This window comes from Oncorhynchus kisutch, linkage group LG3 (assembly GCF_002021735.2).
Source record: "Oncorhynchus kisutch isolate 150728-3 linkage group LG3, Okis_V2, whole genome shotgun sequence".
Lineage (NCBI taxonomy): Eukaryota > Metazoa > Chordata > Actinopteri > Salmoniformes > Salmonidae > Oncorhynchus > Oncorhynchus kisutch.
Window position 1 is genome coordinate 45,159,026 of NC_034176.2, and position 24,690 is coordinate 45,183,715.

Sequence of the window (24,690 nt, forward strand, 5' to 3'; positions counted from 1 at the left end):
ACATACCCCAACCAGAAGCCATGGATGCTGCTGCTTTCATGAAGTGGAACCCGGACGCCTATAAGAAATCCCGCTATGCCCTCCAACGAACCATCAAACAGGCAAAGTGTCAATACAGGACTAAGATTGAATCCTACTACACCGGCGTCGACGCTTGTCGGATGTGGCAGGGAGTGTTAACTATTACGGGCTACAAAGGGAAGCCCAGCCAAGAGCTGCCCAGTGACACGAGCTTACCAGATGAGCTAAATGACTTTTATGCGTGCTTTGAGGCAAGCAGCACTGAAGCATGCATGAGAGTGCCAGCTGTACCTGACAACTGTATGATCACACTCGCTGTAGTCGATGTGAGTAAGACCTTTAAACAGGTCCGCATTCACAAGGCCGCATTGACCAACTGGCAAGTGTGTTCACTGACATTTTCAACCTGTCCCTGGCCAAGTCTGTAATACCAACAGGTTTCAAGCAGACCACCATATTCCCTGTGCCCAAGAACACCAAGGTACACAGATGACACAATCTCTATTGCACTCCACACTGCCCTTTCCCACCTGGACAAGAGGAACACCTATGTGAGAAAGCTGTTCATTGACTACAGCTCAGTGTTCAACACCATAGTCCCCTCGAAGTGTCAAGACCCGGTTACGAACTCGGGTCTCCGGTGTGAGAAACAGTCACTTAGCAAACTGAGCCACTAATAGTCGGCAGAACACAGAAGATGAGGCAGACACAGCAGTACTTGAGACGGTGTTTTAATAAAGGAAAAAGGAAACGTTCAGGCAAAAATATAAATCCACAACGTCAAAAGTAATTCCAAGAGAAAAAGGTCATCCTCCAAGTCAAAAGGTAAATCCACAAGGTGGTAGGTACAGCAGAAAAAAGCCTCAAAAGATAATCAAAAATAAATAAACTATAACAAAAACAGAGTACCACAAGAGAGTCCAACTGGAGCAACAAATATTCACAGCATCGCTGGGGCTGGGTGCTAACATTTAAACACAGAGCAAAGAACTGAGGAAAACTAAGGGTTTAAATACATTAAAGGGAAACAAGGCACAGGTGCAAATAATAACTGGAAACAAGGGAAAACAAAAGGGTCAAAAAGCACAATGGGGGCATCTAGTGGCCAAAATCGGAACTATCCTGACCAAATCCTGACACGAAGCTCATCACTAAGCTAAGGACCCTGGAACTAAACACCTCCTTCTGCAACTAGATCCCGGACTTCCTGACAGGCCGCCCCCAGGTGGTAAGGGTAGGCAACAACACATATGCCACACTGATCCTCAACACGGGGGCTCCTCAGGCATGCATCCCCTCCTGTACTCCCTGTTCACCCATGACTGCCTGGCCAAGCACAACTCTAACACCATCATTAAGTTTGCCGACAACACAACAGTGGTAGGCTTGATCACCAATAACAATGAAACAGCCTATCGGGAAGTGGTCAGATACCTAACTGTGTGGTGCCAGGACAACAACTTCTCCCTCAACGTGATAAAGACAAAGGAAATGATCGTGGACTACAGGAAATAGAGGGCCCCGGTTCTCATCGATGGGGCTGTAGTGGAGCAGGTTGAGAGCTTCAAGTTCCTTTGTGTTCACATTGCCAACAAACTATCATGGTCCAAACTGTTCCCAGGCCGTCATTGAAAATAAGAATGTGTTCTTAACTGACTTGCCTGGTTAAATAAAGGTAAAAAAAAACACACCAATGGAGTTGTGAAGAGGGCACGACAATGCATATTCCCCAAATTTTTTTTTAGCATTGCTTCTTAAAATGTTCTAAAGCTGCACCATCGAGAGCTTGGTTGACTGGTTGCATCACCGCCTGGTATGGCAACCGCAAGTCGCTACAGACGGTAGTGCGTACAGCCCAGTACATCACTGGGGCCAAGTTTCCTGCCATCCAGGACCTCTACACCAGGCGTTGTCAGAGGTAGGCCCTAAAAATGGCCAAAGAGCCCTAGTCATAGACTGTTCTCTCTGCTACTGCACGGCAAGTGGTACGGGAGTGCCAAGTCTAGGTCCAAAAGGCTTCTTTACAGATTCTACCCCCAAGCCATAAGACTGCTGAACAGCCAATCAAATGGCAACTGGGACTATTTGCATTGACTCCCCCCCTTTTTTACACTGTTGCTGCTCGCTGTTTATCGTCTGTGCATAGTCACTTTACCTCTACCTACATGTACATATTATCTTAATTACCTCGACTAACCTGTCGAGGTACATTGACTCGGTTCCGATACCCCCTGTATATAGCCTCAATGTTCTTTTCTTTTTCTTTTTTTACTTTAGTTTATTTGGTCAATATTATTTTATTTTAAACTGCATTGTTGTTTAAGCATTTCGGTAAGGCCTACACCTGTTGTATTCGGTGCATGTGACAAATACAAATGTCTTGATTTTGATTTTGATTTATTAGGCCAGTCCATGCCTGGCTGTGAAGAGGAGATTCTTTGACCTAGTAAAAGTATTTTATAGTGATAACGTGTTGGGTGTCTAGTACAATATGAATACATGGGTTAAGCCAAATAACACATGATTGTTTAAAGTTTTCTTCCATTGTGTGCCTAGAACATAGAAAAGCCTCTGGTGATTGTCAAGCAATAAATGTGAGTTTTACTACCTGAAATGTATTGCTTTCAGTGCATTCCTTTATCATAAACATTCAAATGTATCATCACTGTCAAAGTACAATCTATATTTAATCCTTATGCCTATACAACAATACATGATTTATCAGATTGCAAATATCTCTTCCTAAATTCAGTCTTCAGCAGTGTGACAGATAATGTGAGGGGCAGAAAGAGCAGAGACGAGGGGGGGGGGGGGGTGTTGTGGTGTGGTGTGGTGTATTGGGTTGTGTAGCTGGAAGAGTTGGGCTGTCTAGGATAGCTGGGGAAACATTGTTTTTCTGTAATGTGATGTGTAGGGTTATGTTATGCATGGCCGTGTAGGCTTGCAGGGGAAAACTCTGATCCCTTGGGGCATTGCGTCAGGCACATGCACCAGCTGCCCCCCGCAGACCCAGCCTTTTGTTATGCTGATGGCCGGAACCAGCTTGGCCTTTTGTCCAAGACACAGAGGGAGAGAAGCAGAGACGGAGGGAGGGAGAGAGGCAGGGAGAGACTGAAAGAGAGACACTGAGTAAGATAATGAAAGTAAGGGGACGGAACAATGAGGCAAAGAAGAATTGGTAAGATAATAAGAGGGGACAGACAGACAGACAGACAGACAGACAGACAGACAGACAGACAGACAGACAGACAGACAGACAGACAGACAGACAGACAGACAGACAGACAGACAGACAGACAGACAGACAGACAGACAGACAGACAGACAGACAGACAGACAGACAGAGAGAGAGAGAGAGAGAGAGAGAGAGAGAGAGGAGGATACACAAGGTGTCCTACTCTCCTTGACCTATCCCAGCCTCCCAACACAACGTCACAGTCTGAGAGAGACAAAACAAGCAGCCATCAGCTAGGCTCCTCAGTCGCTTTGAACACACACCGCTCGTACAGAACACACGCATACATACACACTCACACTCACTCATGACCCTGCGCGCCCACGAACTCAGACATACACAGTCAGCGAAACACTCGCCTCAGCTCTCAGAACTCATCCACGTGCTGGTGTGTTGAGAAACACTCTGTCACACATTCCGTCCGTCACTGGCTCCTTGGCTCTGACCGGAGAGAATGCTTCTGCTGTATCGCATATGACTCCATGCCTGCTCTAACTGAAGAGTGCTACAGAACACAGAGCTGAGCGGAAGCAGCAGCTGTGACTGAGGAACAGAGGAGGAGAAATGCTAACCCCCCTCTGAGAGAACAAAAAGCAGCCTGACGTTGTGGCAGCAGCAGAAACAGCCTTTGTCTTGTCCTGCTTGGTTCACATGCTCCCCCCGTAGAAGAAATCAGAAGAGAGGAGACCAGAGGAGAGGAGCCGCACTGAGCACTGACACACTGGCCTACTCTACCAGAGAGAGAAAGGGTTGGCTGTTCGATGTGTGTTATCCTGTTGCTCTTCCCTGTGTGGATTCAGTACTTGGACAGCTCCAGAGCACTAGGTCCGCTCAGCAACACAGTGTGTATTTTTGCTGGTCGTGTGTTACAGTCTATGTGAAGTCTCACTCGTCGAGACTCCATCTCCAGGGAAGCCCTGGACCCCCATTCCCAGCCCTCCATGGCTCTCTCCCTGGCTCCCTGCAGCCCTCTCTCCCTGGGGACAGCAGACAGCATGGCCAGCCTGGAGTACCAGGGGGAGAAGCAGCTCTTTGAGAAGTTCTGGAAGGGGACGTTTAAAGCTGTGGCCACACCGAGACCAGAGAGCATCATCGTGGCAAGCATCACCGCCAGTAGGAAGGTTATCAGGTCAGTTACTGTATCTCGCTACCTCTCCTACTGTAACTCGTTATTTTATCCTTTGTTTTGTATTGAACACATCTATAGCTCTCTGAATTCAAGTTATATTTGTGCCTTGGCTTATCTTAGAATAGTGCATATATATGATGATAGCTAGCAAGCAGGTGATTCGATTTTAAATGAAGCAGGTGGTTGGATTTCTTGTAGCTATGTGCACACAGCACTGTGCAACATCAAGAAACACATTAATAATAATCTAACTGTTTTGGGGGATTTCAAGGGCATTTTAATTTCATGCATTTAACATATCATATGTAAATAAAGGATTATATCACATAAAGGGAATCCCTCATAGCAGACATGCCATGTAAACATGACAGTGGCTACAGTATAATTGTCCCAGGCAGGCATGTCTTCTCTTCTCTCTCCGAGCCTCTAATGTCAGCCACGTCCCCTCCAGTGGCATGGTGGCCGTATGTTGCTGCCTCTCTGTGAAGTGCCACCGCCGTGTGCTATGTATTCATGCCCCTTGTCAGTGTGTGTGTTATCTATTCATGCCCATTTTCATCATTGCAAAGGTTATCCTCTACGATCAGCCCTCAGAGCAGACAGGCAGGCAGGGTGGAAACAGACAGGGAGAGATATGTGACATCAGTGTATCACATTTGATCTATTGTCTCGCTCTCCTCCTCTTGTCCCGCTCTTCCTGTTTTCCCCGCTCCCGTCCTCAACAATCAGACACGATCCCCCAGCGCTAACAACTTTATCCCTCACCCTACCGCCCCACCCGACGAAAGGGTTCGTCAAACACTAAGGGCTTTTCACACTACTGAGCCGAACCGAGTCCAGCCAAACCAAGTTGTATTGAGCTGGCCTGGTTATGTTCCAGGTTGCTGAAAAGGCAAAATAGTGAGAAATGGGTATAAATATCTGTAGCAGTGGCTTTTGTGTATGGCCCTAACACACGAGAGAACAGTCACTGTCACAATCAACAGTTCTGAAGTCCCAATCACCTAAGACAACCATTTCCTCTGATAACCTTTGTTGATCTTCGAGTGTGGCTCAGTTGGTTGAGCATAGCGCTTGAAATGTCAGGATTGTGGATTCAATTCCTGCTGGGGCCACCTGTATGAAAATACATGCTTGCACTTCTGTAAATCGCTTTGGATAAAAGTGTCTGCTAAATGGCATATATTACAATAATTATTGTATTGTTTTGACACCCACCATCATCGCTGAATCTTATTTTAATGGGGATTATGATGGTTCATTGCACCTCATATGCAACATGTGTGGGGAACAGGCACATTGAACCATGAAATAGGTAATTGATGGATGTAACTTATCCTTTTAAGAGGCTATTCCTCATTCACAAAATGAGTGATACTGTATTGCTCTGAGCATTTGGTTTGTCAACCTGTGGGTTATTTTGTGTGTTTGAATATGAAACAGACAATGCAACTGACAATGTAACGTCATCATAGCCAGCCAATTCACTGTCTGTCCCAATCAAAATGAGAAAGACAGTTCTCTCACTATTTCTGGATATATATATATATTTAAATCCCCCAAATATACCATCACTCATCTAACATGGGCTTATAAGACACAATATATTCAGAAAGGACACAATTCTCTGAGTTGAACTGAGCAGTGTCATTATAATGCCCAGCATTAGAGGAGACTAAAGAGGTTGTCTCTTCTGTTTGAGCCCTTCCATAAAGCACGTCCTCCAGCAGAGTCTCTGCCTCTCCTCTTCTCTCATCTCCTCTGGCTCTGAATGACATTGACATTGACGCAAGCTTCGCGCGGAGAGGGGAGATGACAGACAGATTTACAACTAGCTAACTAATGTTGTTAATTCAGCTCCAACCAGCCAGCCAGCTAGAGCCTAGGCTGACACTCTTAATTGTTTCCTCTCTCTTTCTCGCTCTCTCCCTCCCTCTCTCACTCTCCCTCTCCATCTTCCTCCCTATTTTTCCTTACTAGATTCTCCCCAGGTCTATGGCACAGGCAGAGCGGAGTGAAATGGTCTAATGTGCTCTGGCAGAATGTGTAGTGTAATGTAATGAGATAGAACAATGCACAAAGACAACACAAGGAGATTGTAGATGGGTGGAGAAGCATCCTACCTGTGTGCTGTATGTATGCTGATGATGTTCTGCCGTGTTCTGACGGTAACTGGGGAATGCTTAACCCGACAGAACACATAGCCCCAGGCCCAGGCCTATTTATACACAAATTCTTATTCAACATGTCCTCCCCTGGGATTTGAACTCACAACATGGTGTAGCTGGAAGATAGGAATGCTTTGAATCAAGAGGTTGTGAGTTCAAATCCCAGGTGTTGAATAGTAATTACTGTAAAAATGAACATGTGCAATGTCATCCTATATGTCAATGTGTGTCAAATATGTAAAAAATACAAATAAAAAAAGATGCACTTTGGGTGTCCCTAACCTACGTTTTCTCCAGTTGCAGCCAACTAAAAATGTTAAGTTCAGGTAATACATTGACTGAACTGTTTAGTAAACTAGAAAAGGCTGTGTAACCAGTTACTGAATAATTATAAGTTGAATCATTAATCTCGCTCTATAACGCCCTCTTCCCCTTCCTCTCTCTCCCTGTCCCTCGCAGAGAAACATCATTATTCACGGTGTATAACCGAGGGGTGATGAACAATCCTAGCCAGGGCAGTGACAGTGAGTGTAGAACAGATAGAGAGAGGGAAGAAGAGGGAAGAGCGGGAAGAGGGGAGGCAGATAGAGAGAGCGTCTTCCCTTCCTCTTCCTTCCCCCCTTTTATTTTCCTTTTATTTTTTCATTCTTCTCTCTGTCTTTTCCTTCTTCCAGCGTTACTCGCGCTTGAGAGTCACAGAGCAGTAATTAGAGCTGGTCATTCCATCTCTTCTCCCCCCTCTCTTCTTTCCTCTCTCCTCTCTCTTTTCCCCTCTTCCATTGTCTCCCCTCGCTCCTCCCAGTCTTCCCCTCTTTTTCACACGGGTTGGCAGAGGGAGGGATGAGGTTACTAGCTCTGCAGCTGGAGGGTCACGCCCTTAGCTATTATAGCCCTGCAAGCTGTTTTGTTCAGGAGCTCTCTTCATAAAAAATGCAGGCCGCTGTGGTTTAGAGTTGGGGGTTGTGGTGGTTTGTGTGTCTGACCTGCATGCCTGTGTGGGCTCGTTTGTGTGTGTTTGCAGGAGTTAACGGACACTTGTCCAGTACTGAGGCAGATGGCAAGCTAGGGGAGCTGTGGGAAGAGTAGCGGGGGGGCAAGACTCTTACCTCAGCCCTCAGCAGATGCTGCCCTAACGAGGAAAGGAAATGAGAGCTAAGGGATTGGGAGAGATTGCATCCAAAGACATTGGGGATACACTTGCTAACTCACAAAGAAACAGCTACAGCGTAGGCTGTACAGTAAATGAACTAGGAATGAACTGCTGTTGCATCCGAAGGCATAGGGGAAACACTCTGACACAGAGGCATATACACGTGAATGGACATTGATACAGAGGTGGGATAGGAACACTTCTCTCAGCTCTAGACCAGTGGAACTACTCCCTCTTGCATCGAAAAGCATAGAGAGGGGATACACTTTCTAACACGCATGGATGCAGACTCAGCGTAGCTGTAAATGAACAGGGAATACGCCCTGTCTCAGATGTAGCTAGACCAGAGGCAGTAGTACTTTCTGGGGAGAAGCTGCTCTAGTCTGAACAACATGACAAAGATGATTCAATGATGTACGAGGTGGTGCTGCCGGAGTCAAGCCCTGGCTCTGTATATGCGTCCCAAATGACACCCATATGGGCCTTGGTCGAAAGTAGTGCACTATGTAGAGAATAGGGGTGTCATTTGGGACAAAGTCTGTATCATGTACAGTTCTTTCAACAGACGGGATTCGATTCCATTATTGATTTTTTACATGGCCTTTAACATTGAATCAAATCAAGCTGGGGTCTCTTCCCTGACACATTATTTAACATGGCTGTGAGTTTGGAGGTTGTTCAGATTATCATTGAATATCATGCTACATTGAAGCATTTAATGGTAACTGTGGAACACAGCTTGCTCGTGTCTGTACGTATAGATGCTGCTGAATCTATACCTGTACATACATTGACTCGTTGACATTCTCCTTATGTTATGACTCTGAGGCCACTGTGGTGCTAAGCCACTCTGTGCAGTATTATTGGGACAGGTTGGATTTCCATGGTGTTGGGCTGGAATGCTCCTGGCTGTGCTGCTATGGTACAGTACAGAGCTGTAGAGTGGCTGATACCCAGGCCCTGTATTTTCTCCTCTGTGGACTCTCTCAAAGTAGAGAAATGCTCAGGGTTGAGCTGCTATGCTACAGAGCTGTAGAGCAGCTGATACGCTCGTCCCCAGGGGGGTTCCTCCGCAGTAATTCCTCCATAATCTAACAGCAGTATTTCACAGGATGAGAAGAGAGGAGAGAGACACATTTAACCCTTTCAGTAGACCACAATGTCTCTTGAGTCTATGATTGTTTTTGTTTGAGTATATTTATTTATTTTTTAGATATATTATGGTTCCACTTAGCTACTGTAGTCCACCCACTTTTTAACCATGGTCTAACTTGGCCTTGATTTCCCAATATTTTTTTTCTGCTTTCAAGTGATGCTGTGGGCTCTTTAGTGAAATGTTTCATTCATACATACCAAGCTCCTTGTGAAAGGAAAACTTGAGGAAAACGAGTGTGAAGTCTTTGTGAAGAGTGACTGACATAGCCGATGGGGCTGAGTGTTTTAAATGGGCCCTCTGCAATAATTCTGACAAAGCTTTGACAACTATATTTAATTTGGAGATATGTAAAAAATAAAAATAAAAAATAATAATAATTATGGGCTGGTGAGGTCGCCATTTGTCAGCTCACAGTGCACTTTTGTGTAAAAATCAAACATAGTGATATTTAAAGAGTCTCGTGACATTTAAAGGCTGTGCTCTACTAGCATAGGTAACATGAAAGATTTGTTCCAGTCTGTCAGTATACCAGCTTCTATATAAACGTAGTTTATAGAAACTGAAGTGTATAAACCCTTATTTTACCAGGTAAGTTGATTGAGAACACATTCTCATTTACAACAACAACCTGGGGAATAGTTACAGGGGAGAGGAGGGGGATGAATGAGCCAACTGGAAGCTGGGGATGATTAGGTTGCCATGATGGTAAGATTGGAAATTAGCCAGGACACTGGGGTTAACACCCCTACTCTTACAATAAGTGCCATCTTTAGTGACCACAGAGAGTCAGGACACCTGTTTAATGTCCCATCCGAAAGACAGCACCATACACAGGGCAATCATTGCCCTGGGGAATTGGGCTATTTAGACCAGAGGAAAGGGAGCCTCCTATAGAAGCAAGCCAGCAGTGGGATGCAAGGTGGTATGCTGCTGGCGCAAAATAAGGGAAAGGAAGACATACCGTATGTCCTTAACTGACACGTTGATATAGACTACAGTCTCTAACCCGCTGAGACATTCTCTAGCCTTCTCAGAACCATATGTTCTCGATGGGGTTGGAAATGTATAAAACTCGGACTATTTTTGTTTGACATTGAACCACCTACGTATTAATCCTCTATGACAAAGTGAAGAAGTTTGATGCTGCTTACTCAAAGGTGATTGTATACCCAAGGACTCTACCAATTTCCTTCTCCAGAGAGAGAGAGAGAGAGAGAGAGAGAGAGAAAGAGTGAATGAGTGAGGCACTTTGTATATAAAAGAGAGCGATCAACTGTGGGCCATTGTGCTTGCTCGCACAACGACATTCACAGACAGAGAGCGAAGGAATAATGTGACTAAAAAGCCATATAAGTATAGGCAGAAAGGGAAAGAGAATTTTTTTTAAAATAAAGAGAGATACATAGAGAGACAGAAAGAGAGGGAGTGAGACAGACCAAAAGAGAAGTAAAGAGAGTAAAAGGAGAGAGAGAGTAAGAGAGGGACGGAGGGGCAAATCTAGCTGGACTTTTAATAAATTGGCATTGGCGCTCAATAGTAGGAGTAGGCCACAGGGAGAAGTATGAGTGTCAAAGAGAGAGAGTGAGGCAGGGATGGACGAGGGAGGGACGAGGGAAGGAGGTAGGGGAGGGAGGGAGAGAGAGAGAGACGTGAGGCAGGGATGGACGAGGGAGGGACGAGGGAGGGAGGTAGGGGAGGGAGGGAGAGAGAGAGAGACGTGGACAGAGATGGAGACAAGAGCGAGAGAGAGATAGAGGACAAGAGAGAGAGACAGAGACCGGTGAAGAGTCATACCTTACTGTCAGAAATGTGAGTGAAAGCATTCTTCGTGTCATCGTGAGTTAAACCTATTTTGAGTCTGGCAATTTGCGGAAATGTTAACTCCACTCAAAGTCATTATACTATTATATATAAATAAATGTTCCAGTTTCCGATGTGCACATCAATTCATTTTTCTCAGTTTAAAACAGGTTATGACCCCACAGTAAAATGTGTATAGTGGAATAAACTTAATAATGAAGAAATTAAGAGGGTAAGAGAAGGGATGAATATCATTTGTCCTTTACTGATATTGCATTAAATTGAAGGTATGACTTCTTCCTTTGAGATATTCATTATGACTAATCTTGCAGTGGTTTAAGGGGAGAGGGAAATCTGGTCATTGTTTCCTATTAGATCTTCATAATCCAAAGAAGACTAGGTCTCTGCACATCTTCTTATCTGCCGCCGAACATACAACCAGCGGTGAATTGCTCTGCTATATTACCAAAGACAATTTGCCAAGATGATATTAAGCGTTAAAGACAATATTTGAAATCTTGGTTAGAGCTCTAGCACAGCACAATTATGATACAAAGAGAGTAAATAGCCCACATTTGGTCTCACAATGCGCCCTAACCAAGGAAAGCTTACATTCACACCTCAATTTGATATAGGACATATTGCAAAGGGCTCAACTTGAGTACAGCAAAAATATGTGACAATCCTGAAGATCTAAGGGTCAAAACGTTTCTTCTTTTACTTTTCCTTGAAGTACTAAAATTGATCATGATCGGAGCATTTTATGGCCTGTTCTATAGTGGTCAGAAGACTCAGTGGGTGTCACTAAAGGTCACTTGCATGGTGTGACCAATGATGTGTATACGCAAGCCCTGGTATTCACCTGGGATTTATCCGATAGCTCTGATGCTCGTCGGATGTGGCACGGCTTGCAAACTATAACAGATTTCAAAGGGAAACTCAGCCGCGAGCTGCACAGTGATGCGAACCTATCAGACAAGCTAAATGCCTTCTATGCTCTCTTCGAGGCAAGCAACACTGAACAATGCATGAGAGCACCAGCTGTTCCGGACGACTGTGTGATCACGCTCTCCGTAGCAAATGTGAGTAAGACCTTTAAACAGGCAAGCTGGCAAGTGTCTTCACTGACATTTTCAACCTCTCCCAGATCCAGTCTGTAATACCTACATGTTTCAAGCAGACCACCATAGTCCCTGTGCCCAAGAACGCCAAGGTAACCTGTCTAAATGACTACTCCCCGTAGCACTCACATCTGCAGCCATGGAATGCTTTAAAAGGCTGGTCATGGACCCACTCCCTGGACCCACATCAATCCACAGCTGATGCAATCTCTATTGCACTCCACACTGCCATTTCCCACCTGGACAAAAGGAACACCTACTTGAGAATGCTGTTCATTGACTACAGCTCAGCGTTCAACACCATGTTGCCCTCCAAGCTCATCATTAACCTAAGGTTAAGATTAATTACCTCCCTCTGCAACTGGATCCCCAAGGTGATGAGGGTGGGCAACAACACATCAGCAACGTTAACCCTCAACACAGGGGTCTCTCATGGGTCCGTGCTTAGTCCCCTCCTGTACTCCCTGTTCACCCATGACTGCGTGGCTGTGCACGACTCCAACACCATCATTAAGTTTGCTGACAACAAAACGGTGGTAGAACTGATTACTGACACCAATGAGAGCCTACAAGGAGGAGGTCAGAGACCTGGCAATGTCGTGCCAGTACAACAACCTCTCCCTCAATGTCAGAAAGACTAAGGAGCTGATCGTGGACTACAGGAAATGGAGGGACGAGTACACCTCCATTCACATCGACGGGGCTGTAGTGGAGTGGGTCGAGAGCATCAAGTTCCTCGGTTTCCACATCACTAAGGACCTATCATGGTCCAAACACACCCACACAGTCATGAAGAGGGCACAACAATGCCTCTTCCCCCTCAGAAGGCTGAAAATATTTGGCATTGGCCCTCAGATTCTCAAAAACATTCTACAACTTGAGAGTATCTTGACTGGCTACATCACCGCTTGGTATGGCAACTGCTTGGGTAGTGCGTACTGCCCAGTACATCCTTGGGGCCGAACTCCCTGCCATCTAGGGCCTCCATACCAGGTTTGAAAGCTGGGCCGGTCATGGACATCGTCTCACAAGTTTGGACAGCACAGAACAATGCGGTACATTACAGTGCAGTTGGGCACAATGGAGCGTGACAGAGAGGAAGCCCCTAAAAAATGGTCAAAGACTCCAGACAACCAATTCATAGACTGTTCTCTCTGCTACCGCACAAGTGGTACCGGAGCACCAAGTCTGGGACCAAAAATCTCCTGAACAGCTTCTAACCCCAAGCCATGAGACTGCTGAACAGTTAATAATGTGGGTAGCCATTTGACTGTGTATTCATCTCCTTTCTTTTGCACTGTCTCTGTTGCACTGGCTCTATACACACTCACTGGACTCTACCCACACACTAACACATACTACACTGACACTCCAACACACAAATACATAACCACACACACACAGTTGCATACGCTCACACACACACACACACAAAACAAATCCACACACACATATTGACACCATTAGCAATCTTGATTGCCTGGTCACTTTTACAGCTGCCTATATGTACATATGACCTCAATCACCACAACTACCTCATACCCCCAGCATATTGACTTGGTACCGGTACTAGTGCCCCTTTTGTATAGCCTCGTAATTCTTATTTTATTGTGTTACTATTAAAAAAAATGGTTCCGCTAATTTTTGTACTTTTTAACTCTGCATTGTTAGGAAAGAGCTCGTGAGTAAGCATAGTACCGTAAAGTCTACACTTGTTGTATTCGGCGCATGTGACAAATGCAATTTTATTTGATTGCTGATGGTATGTATTGGCCAATGATAGGCTTTGAAGCCACAGGTTGTGTAACAATGTTCGTCTGAGGAAAAAGGAGTAGACCAATGCGCAGGGTGGTACGTGTTCATATTTCCTTTAATACAAAAGAACAAGAGAATAAATGAAAACCGAAACAGTCCCGTATGGTGCAAACACTGAAACGGAAAACAACTACCCACAACCCATAGTGGGAAAACAGGCTGCCTAAGTATGGTTCTCAATCAGAGACAACGATTGACAGCTGCCTCTGATTGGGAACCATACCAGGCCAAACTCCTAGAAATATAACACACAGAACAAAACATAGAATTCCCACCCCAATTCACGCCCTGACCAAACTAAAATAGAGACATAAAAAAGGAACTAAGGTCAGGACGTGACAGGTTGGCCACATTGGCACTCCTCAGAAGAAGCAGTCCTCCATAGGAATGAATGGAATTCTATAGTATTGAAATGAAATGTTTCAAGGACAAAATCACATGTATTTAAGAATTTTGTTGTCTTGTGGGGACAGTTACAAAAAATGATTATTTTAAGGAAAATGTTTTCAGATATTTTTTTATTTGTAATTTTAGATTTAGCCAACATAATATAATGTAAAAGTACGCAATTAAGGGGTCTGTAATATAATACAGGTGGCAAAAACAAATGTAGACATTAATACATGCATTTCCATAGCTTCCAAAATGTGTTTTTACAATAGTGGGGGAGCGCTAAGATGGAGGGCCGGTGGCTTCAAAACAGCGCTACCTGTCAGTCATGTAGTGTATATATATATATATAAATCATTGGGTGTGACCCGTGCCATGGGGGAGTTAATGAGAGCGAGAGGAGAGGAGAGGAAAGAGAGAGAGAGAGAGAGAGAGAAAGAGAGAGAGAGAGAGAGAGAGAGAGAGATAGCAGCACTGCATTGGGAGAAAGCACAATACTCACTATCCTCTGATAAACCATTCCATTGAAACACTGCACAGGGCCCTTACACACATCACTTCCTCCCGAGCACTGCTCCCACGGTAACAGCATGGTAAACTAATGTAAAGTGGAAAGGGATTGGCTGAGATTTAATCTCTCGTGGACAGACTACCTAAACATAACTGGTACAGTAGATCTGTCGGCATGCTATGGAATGCGTGAGATAATGAGCTGCATTACTTCCAAGTCTTGGGTTTTTGTCACTGGTTATTTAGACGTATCAAGATCAGGCGAAGGCGGTGATAAAACATCGCTTCGACGGATGAGAAACACAGTTGAAAATATGCTTTGGCAGAGAGTCTCCAACTCTCAGCCAATCTCAATTTCTAAGATGCTCCCCACCAGAACCTAATCGAGCATCTGACCAAATTACACAAGATTTTAGTTCCAGGTTAAGCGAGATTAGGGAAACGTCTTGAACCACAACAGATGAAACCTGTCAATAAACCAACCCACTTTCCACCACTTTGTCATAATTAAGATCTGGGAATGTGTTTTTTAATGGCTGTCAACTCATCGTTAAGAAACACATTTGCGTCAGTCTCCCATTTGTAATGCAATGAAACTGTCGTGTTGGACAGATCTCCAGTAAACGTGGATGCTGAGAAAGTATTAATTGTAATAAGATCAGCAGTGCTTTGAGGAAAGACAGATGATGAGAGATGATGGTTTGTGTCCCAAATGTCACCTATTTCCCTTTATAGTGCACTACTTTTGACCAGGGCACATTATTACCATTCAGACTACACCCATGGGGCCCCGGTCAAAAGTAGTGCCCTATAAAGGGAATAGGTTGCCATTTGGGATGCACACATAGTTATTGCCAGTTCCAACTGGAACGTTCCACAAGGTACAGCAGCACCATCACTCATAATGACTGTGCAGTGGAATGACTCCTAGCCAAATAGATTGCACAGAGACCCAAGACTCATTAAAAATACATACACTCTGAGTCGACATATTGGAAAATCCAGACAAATCCTGCATAATAGCTTGACAGCGCATCTCCCCAGTGGCCAATTCAGGTCTGAAGGACGAGGAGGGTAGAAAAAAACCTAAAGGCTTCTTCGATTGTCCCCATATGAGGAACCTTTTGATGATCCCGTGCTGGTTCCTGGTAGAACCCTTTTGGATCCAAGTAAAACCCTTTCCACAGAGGGATCTACATGGAATCCAAATGGTTATACCTGGAACCAAAAAGGGTTATCCTATGGGGTGAGTGTAGTGCACCACTATTGACCAGGGCACTATGTATGGAATAGGGTGCCATTTAAGGCACACACAGTATTTACAACAGGTTTAAACACTGGAGACAGACAAACCAAACACTCTGTGGTCTCTCAATAGAACAGATCTGAGGATCCTCAAAGTTTTGTTTGAGGTTATTGTCTCTGTCTGTCAGCTTGCGAACTAAAGCCAGTCCCTACTTGCAGATTTCTTGCTTGGTCAGCACAATATTTTCTTTGTGGCTGTTGAACGGACCCCAGAAGCGATTGAAGAGCCATTATAACAATGCAAACTTATCAAAGTCAAACCCTCGTCACTAACATTAAATCATTTCACTTTATCCTGGTGCCGGGTCTGCCCACACATTTCCATGTCATATCCATTGTTTTGGTCAAGTTCCATGGAGCACTTTATCGTAACTATCTGATTGTAATGTTTTTTTCCGTAACCAAACATTCTAAATTAATGGGGGAATAGGTTGGGATTAACAATAACTTTACAAATGAATATACATTTCACAGGGCATTGATAAACATTGACAAACAATTAACACAATGAAACAAGTAGTGCACACGAACTGGCGGGAGTCCGTGCGCAATAGTGGAGAGTGATGGTGTCTTTAGCCTTTCTTCGCCACACACCCATCCCCTTATTCTGGTCTCAACATTTAAAATGATGCTCGAGACACGTTCCTCACACATATGCAGCAACATCATTAACATTGTCAGGATGTAGCAGTGGTCATTTTCCCTTCAACTGAAATCGTTACTGTTCAGTATTCCTAACCACCCCCCTTAAACACACACACTACCCAAACTAATGGACATGTGACAGCAAGGCAGAATGGCACATTCCAAACAAGCATGTATGGTTCATTGAAAAAAAGCTTAGCTAATATGCTCAATAAGGTAGTGTGAGGATTAGAATAATTATGTAACGGCTCTGGGCTAGGACTGCTTTCTTTCTTTTTATTTTCTTCAACAGGGGAAGGTTATTTTCCTCCCCGTGCCCTAGAGAAATCAATGAGAGAGGGCAACGGGAGTTCACAGTACACATATGACTGCATAGTTTGTTTACATCATTATTTTATACAATTATCCAAATAACCAGACCCTATCTCAGTGTCTGGGACCACAGTTTTCTTTGTTGGGTTTCATGGCTTAACATACACTACATGAACAAAAGTATATGGACACCTGCTCGTCTAACTTCTCATTCCAAAATCATGGGCATTAATATGGAGTTGGTCCCCCCTTTGCTGCTATAACAACCTCCCCTCTTCTGGGAAGGCTTTCCACTAGATGTTGGAACATTGTTGCGGGGACTTGCTTCCATTCAGCCACAAATGAGTGAGGTCGGCACTGATGCTGGGCGATTAGGCCTGGCTCGCAGTCGGCGTTCCAATTCATCCCAAAGGTGTTCGATGTGGTTGAGGTCAGTTCAGTTCTTTCACACTTTCACACACGACAACCCATTTCTGTGCAAACCTTGCTTTGTTTAAAAAGAAAATGATTTCACCTTTATTTAACCAGGTAGACCAGTTTAGAACAGGTTCTCATTTACAACTGCGACCTGGCCAAGATAAAGCAAAGCAGTGCGACAAAAAACAACAACACAGAGTTACACATGGGATGAACAAAAGTACAGTCAATAACACAATAAAAAAATCTATATACAGTGTTTAAAAATGGAGTAAGGAGATGAGGTAATAAATAGGCCATAGTAGCGAAGCAATTACAATTTAGCAAATTAACACTGGAGTGGTAGATGTGCAGATGATGATGTGCAAGAAGAAATACTGGTGTGCAAAAGAGCAAAAAAAGTATATAAAAACTATATGGGAATGAGGTAGGTAGTTGGATTGGCTATTTACAGATGGGCTGTGTACAGCTGCAGCGGTAAGCTGCTCAGATAGCTGATGCTTAAAGTTAGTGAGGGAGATATAAGTCTCCAACTACAGCGATTTTTGAAATTCGTTCCAGTCATTGGCAGCAGATAGCTGGAAGAAAAGGCGGCCAAAGTAGTTGTTGGGTTTGGGGATGACCAGTGAGATATACCTGCTGGAGCGTGTGCTACGGGTGGGTGTTGTTATGGTGACCAGTGAATTGAGATAAGGTGGAGCTTTACGTAGAAAAGACTTATAGATGACCTGGACCCAGTGGGTCTGGTGACGAACACGTAGCGAGGGCCAGTCGACGAGAGCATACAGGTCACAGTGGTGGGTGGTATGTGGGGCTTTGGTGACAAAACAGATGGCACTGTGAGAGACTGCATCCAGTTTGCCGAGTAGAGTGCTGGAGTCTATTTTGTAAATGACATCGCCGAAGTCGAGGATCAGTAGGGTAGTCAGTTTTACGAGGGTATGTTCGGCAGCATGAGTGAAGGAGGCTTTGCTGCGAAATAGGAAGCCTATTCTAGATTTAATCTTGGATTGGAGATAATTAATATGAATCTGGAAGGAGAGTTTACAGTCTAGCCAGACACCTAGGTATTTGTAGTTGTCAGAACCGTCCAGAGAAGTGATGCTAGTTGGGCGGGCGGGTGCGTGCAGCGATCGGTTGAAGAGCATGCATTTAGTTTTACTAGCGTTTAAGAGCAGTTGGAGGCCACGGAAGGATTGTTGTATGGCATTGAAGCTTGTTTGGAGGTTTGTTAACACAGTGTCCAAAGAAGGGCCCGATGTATACAGAATGGTGTCATCTGTGTAGAGGTGGATCAAGGAATCACCCGCAGAAAGACCAACATCATTGATATATACAGAGAAAAGATTCAGCCCGAGAATTGAACCCTGTGGTACCCCCATAGAGACTGCCAGAGGTCCGGACAACAGGCCCTCCAATTTGACACACTGAACTCTATCTGAGAAGTAGTTGGTAAACCAGGCGAGGCAGTCATTTGAGAAACCAAGGCTGTTGAGTCTGCCGATAAGAATACAGTGATTGACAGAGTCGAAAGCCTTGGCCTGGTCGATGAAGACGGCTGCACAGTACTGTCTTTTATCGATGGCGGTTATGATATCGTTTAGTACCTTGAGCGTGGCTGATGTGCACACGTGACCAGCTCGGAAACTGGATTGCACAGCAGAGAAGGTACGGTGGAATTCGAAATGGTCGGTGATCTGTTTGTTAACTTGGCTTTCGAAGACTTTAGAAAGGCAGGGCAGGATGGATATAGATTTGTAACAGTTTGGGTCTAGAGTGTCACTCCCTTTGAAGAGGGGGATGACCGCGGCAGCTTTCCAAACTTTATAAATCTCGGACGAGGTTGAACAGACTTAAGCATGGCCAGAACTGGTTGTCTAGTGGTTGTCTAGTGTGTTGGGGGCAGAGAATAAAAGATAGTAGAATAGATTCAGGGCATAATGTACAGACAGGGGCATGGTAGGGTGCAGTGGAGGTAAACCTAGGCATTGATTGACGATAAGAGAGGTTGCATCTCTGGAGGCACTAGTTATGCTAGGTGAGGTCACCGCACGTGTGGGAGGTGGGATTAAAGAGGTATCTGAGGCATGTTGAGTGGGGCTAGAGGCTCCACTACCCTAAACAACAGTATACAAGCATATTGACATTAGAGAGAGACATAAAGTGAGGCATAAAGCAATCACAGGTATTGATTGGGAGAGCTAGCTAAGACAACAACGGATAAGACAACAACAGCTAATCAGCTAAGACAACAACAATAGGTAAAGAGGGTCAGTTAACTACACACAAGGCCTGAGTTCGAGGCTGGGGCCGACAGATAAACAAAATAAACAAACATGGTGTACCGTGATTAATGAACAGTCCAGCAGGCATCAGCTGTGTAGCCAGGTGATCATAGGGTCCAGTCAACAGCAATAGATGAAACAGGGAAGCCGTTAGGGAGTCATTGCTACGCTAGCAAGCGGGAGACACGGCGTTCATAAAGTTAGCAGGCCGGGGCTAGCAGAAGCGTCTTCACCGACGTCCGACATTGGCCGGTTAAGGGCACATCGGACGGAATTACGTCGGCAGACTAGTCGTGATGGATCGTTGGGGCTCCGTGTTGACAACTGGTCTAGGCCAATTGGCAAAAGAGGTATTGTAGCTGGAGTAATTTTGTTTGCTAGCCAGGAGATGCACCTGGCTCGAGGCTAACTGGTGCTAGCTTTGGAACAAGGCCGTTAGCCACTATAGCCACTCGGTAGCAGCTAGCTAGCTGCGATGATCCGATGCAATACCATTCCAGTATTTTACTTGCTATATTGTATTTACTTTGCCATCATGGCCTTTTTTGCCTTTACCTCCCTTCTCACCTCATTTGCTCACATTGTATATAGACTTGTTTATACTGCATTATTGACTGTATGTTTGTTTTTACTCCATGTGTAACTCTGTGTCGTTTTATCTGTCGAACTGCTTTGCTTTATCTTGGCCAGGTCGCAATTGTAAATGAGAACTTGTTCTCAACTTGCCTACCTGGTTAAATAAAGGTAAAATAAATAAAAATAAATAAAATGTGCTATGCCAAGCGTCGGCTGGAGTGGTGTAATCGCATTCTATGGAGTGATGAATCACGCCTCACCATCTGGTAGTCCGACGGACAAATCTGGGTTTGGAGGATGCCAGGAGAACATTACCTGCTCTTAATGCATAGTGCCAACTGTAAAGTTTGGTGGAGGAAGAATAATGGCCTGGGGCTGTTTTTCATTGTTTGGGAAAGGCCCTTTAATTCCAGTAAAGGGACATCTTCATGCTACAGCATACAATGACATTCTAGACAGTTCTGTGCTTCCAACTTTGTGGAAACAGCCATGGAAACCCAATTCATGAATCTCCCGATTAACAGTTATTGTGCTGATATTGCTTCCAGAGGCAGTTTGGAACTCGGTAGTGAGTGTTGCAACCGAGGAGAGAGAAAAAACACTGGACTCGGCAGCATGGTTCTGCGAGAGCTTGTGTGAGCCTACCACTTCGCGGCTGAGCCGTTGTTACTTCTAGACATTTCTACTTCACAATAACAGCACTTACAGTTGACGGGGCAGCTCTGGCAGGGCATACATTTGACAAACTGACTTGTTGGAAAGGTGGCAGGCCTCCTATGACGGTGCCACATTGAAAGTCACTGAGCTCTTTAGTAAGGCCATTCTACTGCCGATGTTTGTCTATGGAGATTGCCTGGCTGTGTGTTCGATTTTATACAACAGGTGTGGCTGAAATAGCATAATCGACACATTTGAAGGGATTGCTGCATACTTTTGTATATATACAGTGGGCCCCAAAATTACGGGCACCCCTGACTGGCAATGCACAAACAATACATAAACAAATATAAACCATATAATTATAGAGACAAACTCAAAATACCAACATGTGAAAAATACTGTACTTTATTAATGTTTTAATGGAACCCAACAAAATCATTTATTGATTTAATTAAAAATCTATGTCTTTCAAATCAAGGTTTCACAATGAATGGCACCCTTAAATATTATTGTAAATAACATCTACCAAAATTAAACCAGGAATTAAATTCCACTTATTTAAGTTTATCTAATTGTTAAGGAACTATTTTGAGCAATTATATCACTTCCTTTTTCACTAGGGTATAAAAATGAGGTAACACGCATGTAATATCCTTTTTTCATCCAACACCATGAAGAAAACAAAAGAGCTGGCAGTTCAAAAGAGACAGATGGTCGTAGACCTTCATAAATCTGGTAATGGCTACAAGAAGATCCACAAATGATTAAATATACCACTGAGTATTTAAAAAATCAAAAGATATGAAACAGAAAACCTCACGGGTAGAGGACGCAAATGCATTTTGCTCCCAGGATAGGGAGGAGGATTGTGAGAGAAGCAACAAAAACCCCAGAATCACTGTGAAAGAATTGCAGGCCTTGGTGGCATCTTGGGGACACCAGGTTTAAAAAAAAATCTAAATCAGACTCCACCTCCACAACCACAGGCTCTTTGGAAGGGTTGTCAGAAGACAGCCCTTAATGACCCAAAGAAACAAATGCAAACACTTGGAGTTTGCCAAACGTCATTTAAATTATGATTGGAAGAAGGTGCTCTGGTCAGATGGACCAAATTTTAACGTTTTGGTCAGATACAGCATCGGCATGTTTGGCGTTGAAACAGAGATGCATACAAGGAGAGGAACCTCATACCCACGGTGAAATATGGTGCTGGGCTGTTTTAATTCCAGAGGTCCAGGGGCACTGGTTAAGATTGATGGCATAATGAATTCCACCAAGTACCAGGCAATTTTGGCTGACAATCTGGTTGCCTCTGCCAGAAGGCTGGGACTTGGCCGTAATGTGGACTTTCCAACAAGACAAAGACCCAAAACATACCTCAAGATCCACACAGAAATGGTTCTGTAACAACAAATCAATGTTCTGCCATGGCCTTCTCAGTCGCTGGACCTCAATCCAATCGAAAACCTGTGGGCTGAGTGGAAGAGGGCAGTTGATAAGTGCAAACCCAATAATGTGAAGGATCTTGAAAGGATCTGCATAGGGGAATGGTCCAAAACAATCCCTCCAAATGTGTTCCTTAACCTTGTCAAACAATACAGGAAAAGACTACATGCTGTTATCCTTTCCAGAGATGGTTGCACTAAAGTACTAAATGAGGAGTGCCAATAATTATGAAATGTTGATTTTGTATTAAATAATTGTATGATTTTGGTGAGTTCCATTGGAACATTAATAAAGTACAGTATTGCTCACGTTGGTATTTTGAGTTTATCTCTATAATTATATTGTTTATATTTTTTAAAGTATTGTTTTTGCATTGGCAATTGGTAATTTTGGAGCAACACTGTAGTGTATGTAGTTTATATATATGCATGACAGACTGAAAATAATATATAATTTCAGCAAAATAATGTTCAATCAGATGTCAAATAAATGGGAACACAAAATAAGTAACTAGTGTAAGCCTTTGAGAATGTTGTCAGACAGAAACGGAAAAAGGGACAATGCTGAGGGTGTTTGTAAAGGGCATGTGTTCTCCAAAGCTGCATGTTACATACAGTAGTGATGGGCCTGGCTGAGGTTCTACAGGCGCAGTGTGACTGTTATTCTCAGTGACGTTCCAGTAGATGACAGATCGTGCTGAGGATGCTTAGGAAGAATGAAGCTGACAGGTTAGCTATCTTCCAGGGCCTGCCTGGATACGTTGGGATACTCTAGGAAGAGTAGTCGTGAGTGGAGGAGGTATGATCAGTTCTTATTGTGTCTGGCCAAATCATGTTTAGGCTGGCTTATTAGACACCTATGACACTCCAAAAAAAATTGGGATTGGATTTATAAGAGCATGGAACCTCTGTAATTGGTTGACCTCCTATTAAATGGATCTATATGGATCTGATGGTGATTTGGGGATAGTTTGTCAATTATAGAAAAAAGTTTAATTAATGCATCTCATTTAATTTCCATGGCTTAATCATAATCACAACTGAGTTAGAATGGGACGAGGGATGGACTCAATTTCCAAATGTCTTAATAGCCTATCTATTTCATTTTGTGTCAATGGGAAAAAAAATCGGTTATCACACTTTTCTCTCAGTTCATTTGGAAAACATGAAAGCCTTTGCAGATAATCCCGTAATTAAACAGTTATTTTAGGGGTTTCAATTAAAATGTTGAGCTCTGCAGTGTCCTTGTGGTGAAAGAGATGGAATTGCTTTGTCTCAGCAACTCGCTTTGACTCTGAACTGAAGACAGTGGCTTGCATCACAAATGACACCCTTTATAGTGCACTCCTTTTACCAGAGCCATATAAAAGTAGTGCACTATAAAGGGAAAAGGCAGCCATTTGGGATACAAACTGTTTAAGGACATCAAATTGCGGTAAAACCCCTAGATCTGCCTAAGAGGATAGGCTCAGAATGAATGATGTGGCTTTGATCAGAAGGCAGTATTTTCTGGTGTCCCATCTAAATGAGTTTCAAATTCTTCTCTCTGGATTTCTCTCTCTCTTTCTCTCTCTCATGCTCTCTCTCTCTCTCCCTTTCTCACTCCCTCTCGGTAGATGTTGAATTATTTAAGCTGAGTTTGAGATGGGAGTTTTTTATTTTCCGCCTTTCTCTGTTGTTCTTTTCCGAGTAAACCTCTGTGAAATGATACACAACAAACCTAGAATAACGTGAAATATATATGAGGCATGGTATGTTCTTCAGCCATACATATGGACGGGGTTTTCAATGCACTCATGAATATATTGATCAGTCACACTAGTGAGCACCCAGTCTTGCTTTTGTCAATGCTTCTTTCAAGACTTTATAACATATATTTTGTTAACTGCCAAGTAAAAAGTAAGCAGCATAAAAACTTTAGCTGTGGACTCTGAATGATATGCAGTCGAGTGTGATCCTGATCCCACCTCATTGAATTTAAAATATTCTGTTAGAGTTAGAGGGACGATGGCCTTTAAAGTGATGATGCAGCTAAACTAATGGCTCTTGACTGCTGGCATAATTCCACTCATGATGGCTAAAGGGCATCTATAATAGACTTAGATATCAAAGTCAAGAATGCAGGGCGCACACACATATTCTTGTGTATAATGCAATAATCGAACCCTCTGACTTTTCATGTTTGCATGCTTCTAAATTGCTTTCAACGCCTAATGCTCATACGCATTGCATAACCGTGGGTGCAATGTAGCCTATCAGAAGAGTCGGAGGCGTTGCCTATTGGGGGCGTGACTTTCAATTTGTACCAGCACTGAATTTTAAATGATATCTGCGTAAGTACTTTGATACTAAAGAGCCTTGAAAAGTTCCCAATGTTGAGATGGTCACCATTTGGTTACAATATTGTTATCAATGGCGTGCGTACTGGGAGCGGAGTCAGGTGCAGGAGAGCAGAGAGTTGTTAACAGGCGCACACATTATTTAGGCAGGAGAAACCAACAGATGGACGATACTGAGTCGAAACCTCCAGCCAATGCAAAAGTGCAAACT

General features: G+C 43.8%; 1 protein-coding gene across 1 annotated transcript in view; it reads left to right on the forward strand.

The window, feature by feature from the left end:
- The first annotated feature begins 3,447 nt into the window (after positions 1-3,447).
- LOC109874083 (serine/arginine repetitive matrix protein 4) overlaps positions 3,448-24,690 on the forward strand; it is a 79,077-nt gene continuing 57,834 nt past the window's right edge. The window contains exon 1 of the mRNA XM_020465844.2: positions 3,448-4,385. Within this exon, the coding sequence (XP_020321433.1) occupies positions 4,198-4,385 (188 nt within the window). The 5' untranslated portion in view covers positions 3,448-4,197. The remainder of the gene's footprint in view (positions 4,386-24,690) is intronic.